General features: G+C 44.2%; 1 protein-coding gene across 1 annotated transcript; it reads left to right on the plus strand.

Annotated features, from left to right (window-relative positions):
• Window positions 1-1159: 1159 nt before the first annotated feature.
• LOC128724579 (epsin-1) lies at window positions 1160-12369 on the plus strand. The gene is made up of 12 exons (XM_053818301.1): window positions 1160-1193; window positions 7395-7648; window positions 7719-8009; window positions 8100-8335; window positions 8416-8590; window positions 8676-8981; window positions 9060-9239; window positions 9313-9469; window positions 9533-9801; window positions 9865-9957; window positions 10325-10843; window positions 12097-12369. The coding sequence occupies exons 1-12, from the start codon at window positions 1160-1162 to the stop codon at window positions 12160-12162; spliced, it is 2580 nt and encodes an 859-aa protein (XP_053674276.1). The 3' UTR covers window positions 12163-12369.
• Window positions 12370-12609: the final 240 nt, after the last annotated feature.

The raw sequence follows: 12609 nt of genomic DNA on the forward strand, positions 1-12609 counted from the left end.
CTACAGCCTGCATTATGGCGAGAGTGCCACGAAGGGGGGAAGGGAAATTTGTTCGTGGCCTACTCTTTGAAATGAATCTTATATGCAATGCCTGCAACAAACTCCAAATAATGAGATGAAACATGCATTCCATTGCAGCAGTTTGATCGTCCGTACCCAACAACACCAGCAGCAACCCGTGATTGCAGCTATACATTCGAAATTTTTGTAAGTGTGTTTGTGTTTTGTGTTGACATCCCGTGGGCCTAATGTCGTGTTTACCGTGTTGTGCGTAAAATAAGCAAACTTTAGTTACACTTCAACCCACATTAGGAGGGGTGGGGACACTGCTTTAAAATCCCGACCCATTAATTGACATTTTGCTTCAACCAAGGTGAGTTAAGTAGTAAAAAAAACCGGCTTGGGATGTTAGGTAGCGATTTTATAGTATACCATCAAATAATTAGGAATGTTATTTCATCAATTTCCGCATAATATCTCTAGTGAATGACTGTTTTCTTTACAAAAAGGGGCTCATTCAAAAATGCTTATGAATAGTTTTCACCACCAAGTCATAGATTTTTATAATGTTTTAATATCAGACCCAATCTTTAGTGTGTTACAGATTGAAGTTATTATTGAATTGGCTTATAGTTGACGCCCCGTTGCAACGAATTATCAACACTAATCTCGTTTGATTAGTCGTTCGATTTTGATATTAGACACACACAAAAAAAACTCGATATCATTCTGATAGCTGGGCGATCGATAGCCTAAACCATTTGGCTGTGGCATCTGTTAGCTCCCATTTTCATCGGACAACCATCGCTTGCCGGAAGAAACCGCCAAAACTGGTTCACCTTCGTGTGATCGACGTTGGGGGGGTTGAGTTGTTTGACCGCGGACAATATCGCGGCGGCCGTAAGTAGTGGTGCTTAGTATCGTGTACATACCCGCGCATACGTGCTTCCGGTAGCTGGTTACGCTGGCCAAGGCTTCAACTCGCCACAGACTGAACACAGAGCTTCAATGCATTCGTGTGTTGCTGCTGTGATAAAGCACGAAGACGACGGCCAACGTGGTGTGGAAATAGCTGACCTGCCGCCCGTGGCACTTATCGCGGCGGTATGGCGAGCTTTCCGTGCCTGTGTGCGGCAAAATTGCGTCATCAGGCGAAAAAATGACCCCCAACCCATCTTCCCCCACACCACGATGTTAGTGAGAGTGTGCAGGAGGAGTCGTGATACTCTCGAGAATGCCGCTCATACCGTGATGCAGTAGTTTATCGCATCCGAACGGGCTATTTTGCTGCAACTGAAGACACTTCTCTACATTCGCAGACAAATGCTTGGGAGATAATGAAAGAAGCTACATTTTCTAGGCAGAACTAGCTTCGATCCCGGAGTCTAGCTGATGCAGTGAATTTTGTACATTCTCAAGTTCATAGGCTCAGAAAAAAATTAAATCACCTAAGTCCAAAGGCTGGTAGGCTTATGTTCGAGTAGCAAAGAAAGAAAGATTTTGGTCGCAATTTTCAATATATGAAAAGGCGGAAACATGATTAAATTGGCTATTAAAAGATGTATGTTCATGGGTGATTGTTTAACATAAATATACTTTTTTTTCGTAAGTTAAAGTCTTTTTTTCATACTTGCAAGCAGTAACCAATTGATGCATCATTTTAATGCTATTTTTTTCCGTATCGCGGAAAGAAATCGAAACCTATGGTGTCACCATCGCAGCACGAATACCATTATGAACTGCGGCAGTATAAGCCCTGGTAGATGGCGATAAAAGATAAAGTTGAAGTGTAGTGTTGCATCTTATCTATCAAAGGATTCGGGAATGATTAAGCTTCCATTATATTCTTATCTTCGGACGAGTGACTTACTGAACGGGGATTTTCTGACCAAGCTTTTTTTCGCCTTGTTTGGCTAGCACATGTTTGTAGCACATGTAGTTTTGCTTAGCACAAAGACTGATAGCTGCTACAAGTATTGCTACTAGTACATCACCACAAAAAATGGGTGGTGCTACCCGTTAAATGCTAATTAAATTAGGTCTTTCCTATGAGGACGACCTTCCCTAGAGACAGGGTTTTTTTGTAAAGGTTGCTCATACTGTCACATCTCGTCAATACACACAACAATTGAGGAATGCTAGGAAAGGGAACCTATTTCAACATGTTGCTACTGGCTTCTTTTGCATTAACGGCGACAAAAAGTTAGCAAAGTGTTTCACAGAGGAAACAACTATCTGTACTGCATCTTGTCCATAATTTATCATGAAAACGGCTTGAGCTGAGAAAGCATAACCGGGTGGGAATTTTCCCCACCAGCGACAGGACATCGTAACAAATTACCATCAGCTTCTCCCGTACAACCAGGTACGTAAGGTACCTACGGTTGATTGCCTGCTGTTCGATCATGTTATATTGTGTGGGGTTCGTTTTCTCCGCCACCTTGGCGAGCTTTTTTGCAACGTGACCGAAAACGCAACACCGTAAAATGTTGAACAACTAACGGCAGAATATGGATGGTAAACCCGAACCACTGGCCAAAGCCTGGCGGTGGCTAAGTTCCTTTCGTGGAATGGCCGGAGTTTGTGCGAATGCAGCGAACGGACGTGCTGCAAAAACAGCGACAGAGAGAGAGAGAGAGAGAGAGAGAGAGAGAGAGAGTTGGTGAAAGTCTGCTTCATCGTCTGGTGCCTTTCATCCGTCCATTTCTATTGCGCATTAGACGGCGCCAGTGCAGCTGAACAAAACACAACATAACGATTAGCTCTTGTTTTTTTTGACACTCTAAGCACACTGACGCGTGAATTGATAAAATATGATACCGAAATGGCCGTGTGGAATATGTTTTAGAAAAGGACATACTAGCCATATGTGTGCTAGTATTAACCATAATTTTCGACTATAAAATGAAAGGATACACCTACGAACGCGCACATGTTCACGATTGTGACTTTTCAAATCAGTGATTCGGCGAAAAGCAGTGTTTGATAAGAAAAACAACCCTTACAACACGCCCATGCCTTTAGGGGTATGGGAACTGATACCACAATTCCGAAACAAAAGTCTTGCTGAAATGCTTCCTTTTTTTAAAGCCAAGCCTTACGTGTTTGCGCCAAACCGGAAGACGTTATCGATGACGTGCAACCTGGGCTCAAGCACGAGTCTAATAATCCTGTTGGCTAGTTTTGTAATTAGATAGCATTAGTGTAACGTGGTGTGTTTGCGCTTGGTGGAGGGCACCCGTTTGGGGAACAGGAGAGCTTGCATAAACCACACACCCGGTTGATTTAGGTACTTTGCGATCAATAAATAAATAATAGTTTGCTTTCTTGCCGTGTCCTGACCAACGGTATGGTTGGTTTGTGGATTATTGAGACAGCTAAACGTGCCGCTTCGGTCACACGGCGGCTGGTAAGGATTGGGTTTACGACGCTTTAATCAACCGAGCAGGGAGGCCCCTGCATTCCAAACACCTGAAGCTGAGGGTTCTCATGCCACTCAACGGAACCGAAGACATTCGATATGTTGTTAGCAGGATCAAATGGAACTATATTTAACCCCAAACGGGGTCTGCACGCTTAACTTACTGTGTTCGGTGGTTTCTGTTGGACGAAGGATTATAGAGGCGTGTATCGGACACTCTCTATACTGCCTTTTGCCCGTTTTGTGGTAAAGTCGAAAACTCTTTATTTTCTCTTTGGCCTTCTCTCCTCTATCCCTCCCTCACTTCATGTAACACCCCATCTGATTTGGAGCTGATGTTTTTTCGCTCGTTCGCAGAAAATGGCACGACGAAAATAAGGTCAGCTCCTCCTGAGGGGGATATAAAAATGCCGCCCCAGACTCGACGACCGACGTCACGAGTTGCATTATTTACATCGAGACACCCTTCCCCACCCCACCCCTCTCCAACCCCGCTGGTGTCCGCCCAGACGTGGGAGCAGGTCATGGAAGGATTCGGCGATCGTTCTTCTGATAAAGAAATCTTCCCCAGCTTCACTGTCTCTATGTGCATTGCAGCTGCCGTTGTGCAAAATGGGTTGTCCCTTTTTTTTCTTTCTCTCCGGCGGGAGCGAGAAGAATGTAAATTAAATTATCATCCTACGATCGTACAAATCGGTTCATGAAATTTTGTTTATAGACAGGAATATATAAAATACGCAGCCGCTCTTATTTAATAGCGACAGGGATTTGCATCCTCGCAGGCTTTCTGGAGTGTATGAATTTTATAACAAGCAACAAGCACAAGAGTAAACCTTGGACGTAAACGCTTGGAATTTCAGTCTATTTATCGATCGATAATTCGAATGCATTTAGGCGGCCCCCGAACGCATCAGAAAGCTGGCTCTCAGCTTATTGGCTACAAAATCCTGAATGCGATTATTAGCTAATTTTTTACGTATTTCAAAATAAATACTTGATTGCAAGTACATGGTGAAAAGAAAAGCTCTTCTTGGCCGCTGTTCGAAGCGTGTTGAATGACCAAACAGTGTATACACACCCCAATCACACCGGCGGGTCCGTTTTTCCAGCGTTGCATGATAAACCCATACTAGTCCCTGCTCGAAAGTGGCAAATTAAATTATCCTTTGTCGATGGGGACCCCCAGCGCTGCTTGTCGCGTAACAAAATCTTCCACCCCAACGAACGCCAAGGGCCCTGGGAGCTAGTGCACTTCAGTCAACTTATGTGGCGCGTCCTGAAAGGAAGACCTTCGCTGCAGTTTGCTTTCTTTCGAGGATTGTTCTACGCACCGGGCTTGTGCGAATGTGTATGTGCGTGCTGGTTCGTCTATATATTGCACCCAAACGGTCGCCTGTACCGTGTGTTCTCGCAATCGCTGTGCAATCTCGTCAAGACAATAAAGTGGTATGTCTTGATAAAGACGCTTCAGTGTTTTTGAGCTGGTATTGGTCGAAGATATAGCACCAGAAAGCACAGCGAAAAAGTCGTGACAAACGGGCCGTCGAGTTTACACACCACTGCTGCTATTGATAACAGAGGGGACTATCATTTGGCAGAACGAAAGACAGATAACCGCGGGATCATATGTGCCCTGTTTTTTTTTGCGCTATTTGTCACCACCCTGTTCGAACGAACGCCCCCGTTTAGGTGTAGGTGGCAGTTAAAAGGCAGCTTTCGAATGCTGCGGGTTTACGATACTCGGTCACTGCTTCTCGGCTGAAGCCACTAAAGCTTCATTAGCGTGTAGAACCGAAGTGAGCGAACAAAGTGATTTAAGGCAAACATGTTACACCATAAAAATTTTCACAGCAGTTTTCATGTGTTTGCTGTACAGCAGCTTCGTACAGCTTCAAACGGGTTGCTGTGATCTACTGATCCACATATTGCCATAAGAGAGAAAAAAAAACCAAAACAATCGATACCCTTCGTCGTCGTCTGTGTTTATCGCGTTGCCCTTTGCGCTAGTGTGTTTTTTGTTTACGCCTTCTCATCTGCTTCGAAAAGAAGGACTTTAATTGGAAAACATTCTGTCGAGGGTAGTTTAGAAGTTTTTGCCGAAAAGCAACCTGTTTACGGGCTTCAAATGTACGCATTAACGCAAACATGATGCTTTTTGCAGATCGGATACGATTTAGAGAGATAGGTACGAAACCGCCGTGGTCTATATTTACGGAAGCTCATCGCAAGGTCTTAGTTAGGCTTTGCAGAAAGTATTGTGAGAAGTGTAAAACGATTATAAATTGGCCATGGTGCTCCTCAAGCAGACTATGGTTTATGGCGTAAAAAACGTAAATGGCTGGGAACATGTTTTACGTTCATTTTGTCACACTAATAGTTCTCTATAGACCGGTAAGGAGTGCCTTCTTCTAATCCGAGGTTCTTGAGTGGTTCGAACTATTTAATATTTGAACAACGCACAACTATCGTTGAAGTAGGTGCGCTTTTTTAAGCAACAAATAACATCCATATTGGTTTTATTGCTGGCAAGAAACGCGGAAAATGGAATCGCATGGTATAAGAAAACAAAAAAAAAGACATACCAACAGGAGTGATTCAGCAACGAGGCGTGACCGAAATGTACACGGCTTTCTGCCTTTTGAATGGCTCGCATTCCCGCAACCGAAGCCCCCCAGTATGTTTTCAACAGTAAGTTCCGCAACAATTCCGGACAGCTCCAGAGGGCTTTGACTCCGAAACCTGAACTAATACTGACCAGTGGCTTGTGAAATGCAGCTAGTTGCAATTCAATACTACAGCGATGCATAGCTACCATCCGTTGATGTGCACCTTAATGGGGCTTCGGTGGGTTAAACGTGGAAATTAGCACGTCCTCCCACACATGTGTGCATGCCTATAGTGAGGTATTTATGTGTGTCCCTCGATATCGTTCACATGCTTTCACAAAATTTGCTGCGGTGTACGATTTTCAGCAACATTTGTTTAAATGCTTTCTCTACAGATCGTTCTTATTACAAGCATGTTTAAAAAAATAATCAAACCGCATGTTGTTTAATGTCATGTTTCTCTTCTCTCTACCAGTTGATTGCGTTAATAACTATCAGTTGACCCGTAAATGCTGAAAGGTTTTTCACACATCCTTTGCTGCAAACCAGGATTTTCAACGCCTTCATCTTCGATACATCCAACTGTTTAGTGTATTCGTTTGTGTTACGTCGCTTCTTATCAACATCACATGATAAAGCTCTTACATTTCTAATATTATTAAAAAAAAAACAAATATCAAAAGCTCCCACCCGGCATCCGATGTGCAATTAGATAGCTGAGCAGAGCTTTTTTCCGTTCGTGTTCCTAGATTCTAACGGCCTGTGTAATACCCCGCAGTATATTCTAAAAAAATCATTTGTTTTGTTTAACTGCACCAGAGACACATCCTTGCAAAAAGCTGCAGTAGAGTGATTCATTGATCCCATTTCTGGTAACAACAATTGTGCAAATTAGTGTTTTGTGAGTATTGTGTGCGTGTGTGTTTATACTACAAAGGTCATCTGGGTACTGACCTAGTACCTCCCAGCACTCCAGTTAATAAGGCAACAAAGCAGCAGAAACCAACAAAAGTAAGTGTATGGTTTGATATTCCATTTGCTAACCTGAGCTATGATGCCTCAAGCTTATATTTTCTACAAAATAACTGAAATCTTCACGTTAAGAGCAAATTAAAAGAGTGAGAATTTATTTCCAATTGCTTTTGTCAAGTTATTGGTTCAGTTAAATGGCTTCGTTAGTTTTGCAAATATAAAAGAAAAATCGAGTGAGAAAAAGGACTAAAGTACGGCTTCAAATGCTACTGGAATAAGCTCAACGTAAAACACAATTAAGCCCTCGAAAAAAAAACAGCAACAAGAAGAACGAATGTCCTTCGAACTATCGAACGTGACTAATAGCGACATTTTGATTCCTTTGCTTCTGACAGTGAGGAAAGCCGACACACAAATGAACGTAGCTGGCATACGTCGAAACATCAAAAATCTTGCCCACAACTACTCCGATGCACAGGTGAAGGTCCGAGAGGCCACCTCCAACGACCCATGGGGACCATCATCCACGATCATGGCGGAAATCGCCGACCTCTCGTACAATGTGGTGGCATTTTCCGAAATCATGCAGATGATCTGGAAGCGTATGAACGATCACGGCAAAAACTGGCGCCATGTCTACAAAGCATTGGTAAGGACGAAGTAATGCATTGGCGAGATTGGTGACATTAGGCGCCATTTGATGTTACGCTGTTTTTCAGCTGTTGCTCGAGTATCTCATCAAAACTGGCACGGAAAAGGTGGCACAACAGTGCAAGGAAAACATCTACGCCATCCAAACGCTGAAGGAATTCCAGTACATGGAAGAGGGCAAGGATCAAGGCATGCACGTGCGCGAAAAGGCGAAACAGCTCGTGTCCCTGCTGAAGGACGACGAGCGATTGAAGAACGAGCGGGCTCGTGCGCTAAAAGCGAAGGAACGTTTTGCCCGAACAGCTAGCGGATTCGGAAGTGACGGTTCGATCGACGGTCCAACGCAGCGTGATCCGAGGGTTAGTTGTCTAGCGGCAAGCGGAAAGATATGCTTGTGGTGCAAAAAATCTAACCGAGATCCTTTTTGTTACTCCTTGGCTCTCATGTAGCCGCCGAATTGGGGCGAAGGAGAACCGATCGCAGGTGCGGCAGCTACCGGTGGCGTTGGTGGCAAACCAGTGTCCGAGATTGAATTTGTCCGGCCACAGACGGTGGGCGAGGAGGAACTGCAGCTCCAGCTGGCGATGGCAATGTCCCGCGAGGAGGCAGAACAGGAAGAGCAGAAACGACGCAGCGACGATGTGCGGTTGCAATTGGCACTGAGTCAAAGCGAGCAGGACTTTAAGTGAGTAACGCGCGAAAAGGGAAAACTGGCAAATTTGCGGTGAAATACAAACGCGTGCTTCCTTTTTTTTCGTCGTACAGGAAAGATCAAGATCCTAAGGAAGGCGGTGGTAGTGCGCTGGTTGATTTGCTGGACATTTCATTCGGTGCTGCTGCCATCAGTAGCCCGTCTCAGCAGCCACTTGCTGGACCATCCGGTACCAGTGGTTCTATTGATCCGTGGGGTATGCCCACGGCAGGAGGATCCCGACAAATGGTTAGTCTTTGCAATCCTGTCAATAGGGTGTTTCTATAGCAAAACATAATTTTTCTGTCCAATGATTTTTTCTGTGAATAAAAAGGCTTCGGATCCATGGTCAAGAACATCATCCCCTCCGGCGGTAGTTGATCCTTGGCTGAATACGGCATCCGCTTTACCTACAGCCGGAGCATCCTCTTCGAAACCACCTGCGATGCTGCGTACGGAACCGTGGCAACCTCGTACGAAATCACCGTCGGCAACGTCCGGATCATCGGTAGAAGGATGGTTACATAATGGTGCGGGTGCTGTCGGTGGTTCCGCAACGATGCTGACGAATGGTCCAGGCTCATCAAACGGAAACCTTGACCCTTGGCTCAACAAAACAAATGCTGCCGGCCCGAGTGCGGTATGTTAAAGAGGAGGAAGAGCCTTATTCAAGTAATGGAGTCGCTGCCGGTATTAATTTAATAACATTGATTTACAGCCACTGCAAGCAGCTGCCGGGGATCCATGGCAAACGAACAAAAGATCCACACCAGTACCACCGGCCGCTACGAGCGGTGATCCTTGGCAGTCAAATCCTACCAAACTTGATCCATGGGCACCGGTTGGCAGTAACTCTGGTAGCGTTGGTGACCTGGGAGCAGCATTCGGTGGCGTGAGTGTTTTATTGGAACCAATCCAACATTCCATTATCATAATATGTAACCAAATTGACCCATGCATCTTGTTTAAAGGTTCCGATGAATCGACCATCACCTGTCGGTGCCATCACCTCACCGGTATCCGATTTGGATGAGTTTGACATCATTACCAAGCGAGCTGCTAGCAGCAGCAGTGCTACCAATAATAATAATCATAATACCGCTAGTAACAATCTGAACAACAACAGCTGTAAGTGGAAATTCGGCTTGTCTGTGAAGTCCGACCAATATTCAATGAAACTCTATTTTTTAGCTTTGCTGCTGGGTGATCTAGATCCGCTGTCATCCTCCGGGACGAACTCAAGCTCGCCGAGTATGGGAGTGACGACGGCGGCGAAAAAGACGCCACAGTCGTTCCTAGGTGAAAACTCGTCACTTGTAAATCTGGACAATCTAATCAAACCAAACGGTAGCGGTGTGACGGCACCTTCGGCTTCGTCTACGGCCTACAACCCGTTCGGGGAAACTGGTGCATCCGGTGCACCCGTGCAAAAGAACCTATTCCAACAGAATCAACCTCAGGTAACATGATGCACGATGAGAGAAATAAATAATGATGCTTAATCAAGGACTTTTTTCTCCTAGGTTCCGTCCATCAATCAGCTGAAACAATCACCGTTTCCAGTGACGCTCAATCAGGATCCTTGGGCACCGGTTTCTAATATGAATACAGCGCAAGTGAGTATACAGGTTATGACTGAGCTCTAAACAAACTATCCAGAAGCAATTAAAAATGTAATTCATTTGAAAAGATTAGTAAAAACCAATAGAAATAGGATTATCTCAAGAAATATGTACCGGGATAAACGCATTGTGTGGGTTGAATGTATACTACACGTAGCGTGTATTACATACAGGCCGCTTAATGGTATAAATCGCCATGGGATTGGCGTTTTAGTGCATGCGACTTATCAAAGGTTTTATGCGAATAAGCCACAATATTGTTATCTTCCTTCGTCGTTGCGGCTCGCATCATTGCTTCTCGCGTATACGAACGATATATCGGATCATGATGATATATTTACCGATCAAATCGGTAAAAAAGCATCCTGATGATGAGAGCGAAGGCTTACAGTATGCTGCCGTAGACATAAACGCAAATAGCGATTTGCCAGCAACGATTAGCAACGAGTTAGCGAACACCAACCGGCAACATCAACAGTACCATCTCGACTGGAAGCCAACGGCTGCGAGCAACACTTATTCGACAAGCACTGTTGCCACGGAGCACATTGATTGTCGTTTAAGTGACGGTAATGTCGCCGACGATACTAGCGAAGACGATATTTTCAACACCACGTACACATTGCTGCCCTCTACCATCGGGGGTGATAGTGATAGACATTTAACGGCTGCCCAGCTGGACAGCACGCGCCCATTGCGCCAGCTGTACGATTTTCATTTCGCCGTCGACGATGACGTGCTCGATGTCAGCCCTAGTGCGATGTCGAGAAGTGGTGTTGCTTTTGGCACAACCACCGACACGATGAATCATAACGATCATCCCCGACAAGGCAGCAATGCGGGTTTTATAGACACGTGCCATACTAACAACAATTACCAAGTGAGTTCCCGTAATTGGCTCATTGCGGTATCGCTAGTGATCGATGATGAATTGCCAGTCTGTTAAGCCGAGTTCTTCCGTAGTAAATAGAGAAACTATAGACTGCTATAAACTACTTACAGAGTAATTTCAGGAACGATGCAACATTTAGAGTATTTACTAACATTGAACGCTGGTTTAAAAAAAAACGCTAAATCATAAATATCTTTTTCTCTTCTCTCTCCTTACATCTTTCTTCTTAACACTTTCCAATCTCCTGTTTTATCCATTTTGCCTACTATACGTGGGTGCCACTATTTTCTGGGTTGGGTCTCACTTTCCTTACTTCATTCATAATTCAGCATACCACGTCCGGTAGCAACGGAGCATGGACGCTAAATTAAACTCTCCTCAACGACCTTGCGATTTTGTGCGAAAATTGACCTACTGCAACTAATAAAACCGCTCACACCAACGCCATGTGCTACAGTTTACAATTTACAATAAATGCCGCAGCCTATCCCCCATGCCATGGATCTGTAGTTGGACCCCCATCATCCCTCACCTATTCCTATTCCTCCGTACTCCTTTAGGTAGTAATTGATTAGATCTGGCAAACACCTGGTGCGCATTTGGATCGAGTATACTTTAACAATGCTAGCCCCGGTGGAATGTTGGTGATTGGGGGAAACTATGTTACGTTATGTTGCATTTGCGCTTGTGTTAGCTGACGTGCGATGGGGCGCTTGAAGTGCGTCCTGCGCCAAATTCTACACTCATCAACAAACAACCCACACGCTGCTGCCTACTCCTGCTGTGTTTTTGTGTCTGTGTGTTCGTGTATGTGTGCCTGATCATCAGCATCTTCCCCCTGCCCTGCTCATGGATGACACGGATACGGTCCGCGGTTCTTTTTTGCTCGCTAGCCATATCCAAAAGTGCTCGCTTCCGGTAAAGTTGTTAAGCTTATGTGTTTGTGGTGTGCTCACGTTTTTCATGCCATTTCATTTTCTATATAGTTTGATTGGTTCTGTTCATTGGTTTCATTTTAACGAATCTTATTCCATGATACTTTTCAACAGCAAATTTCATTATGTTTTCTACACAAAATCGGCTATGAGTTATGATTATCTTTTACTACCTATTTAGATTAGCATTATGACCTGTAGAACCTTTCTTTATGATTGTGTATTAAATGACTATATTTTTGATTACATACGAAACAAAAATGTAGTTCTCACTAATAATCGCGCATTTCATGTACTGTTTTACAGAGCAACCTGAACAACAACAGTGCGCCCTGGATGAATCCTCAATCGTCGAACCCATTCCTATCGTAAAAAGCGACCACCGGTTTGAAGGCGCAGCGCCGCCAAAGCAGCAAACATCTTTTAACAGTTCGGTACCGGTTATTTTTCAGGCGCCGAGATAAACTAGTTATATACATTTTAAATATTAACCGAACAGAAACCGAAACGGGGAAATGGCACCGTGTATGAAATGGCTTTTGACAAATCAATGCTCTGGCGAAATTTAAAAAATAATCGGAAACCGCAGATTAACCAAACATTGTTATAAACGGGCAATAGAAGGAACAAACAATTGAAGCAGCAAGGCAATATGCTACCAATACACGATAACCAAACGTAAAAGTTAACGAAACCAACTAGCAAAACCGACAAACAGGAATAGCACATACATCGAGCTAGCTTTCTAAACATCCATTTCTTAATCCATTATATTTAATGGTGATGGTAGGATGGATAAAAGAAGTTGCATTCTGACCC

This window comes from Anopheles nili, chromosome 3 (assembly GCF_943737925.1).
Source record: "Anopheles nili chromosome 3, idAnoNiliSN_F5_01, whole genome shotgun sequence".
In the NCBI taxonomy this organism is placed as follows: domain Eukaryota; kingdom Metazoa; phylum Arthropoda; class Insecta; order Diptera; family Culicidae; genus Anopheles; species Anopheles nili.

What these genes read in the sequence shown, in the direction of transcription:
- LOC128724579 (XM_053818301.1), top strand. Translation starts at nt 1,160, where the DNA reads ATGACCCCCAACCCATCTTCCCCCACACCACGAT. An exon ending in CAGGAGGATCCCGACAAATG is followed by an intron (nt 8,591 to 8,675) that starts GTTAGTCTTTGC and finishes GTGAATAAAAAG; the next exon opens with GCTTCGGATCCATGGTCAAG. An exon ending in TCCAACAGAATCAACCTCAG is followed by an intron (nt 9,802 to 9,864) that starts GTAACATGATGC and finishes TTTTTCTCCTAG; the next exon opens with GTTCCGTCCATCAATCAGCT.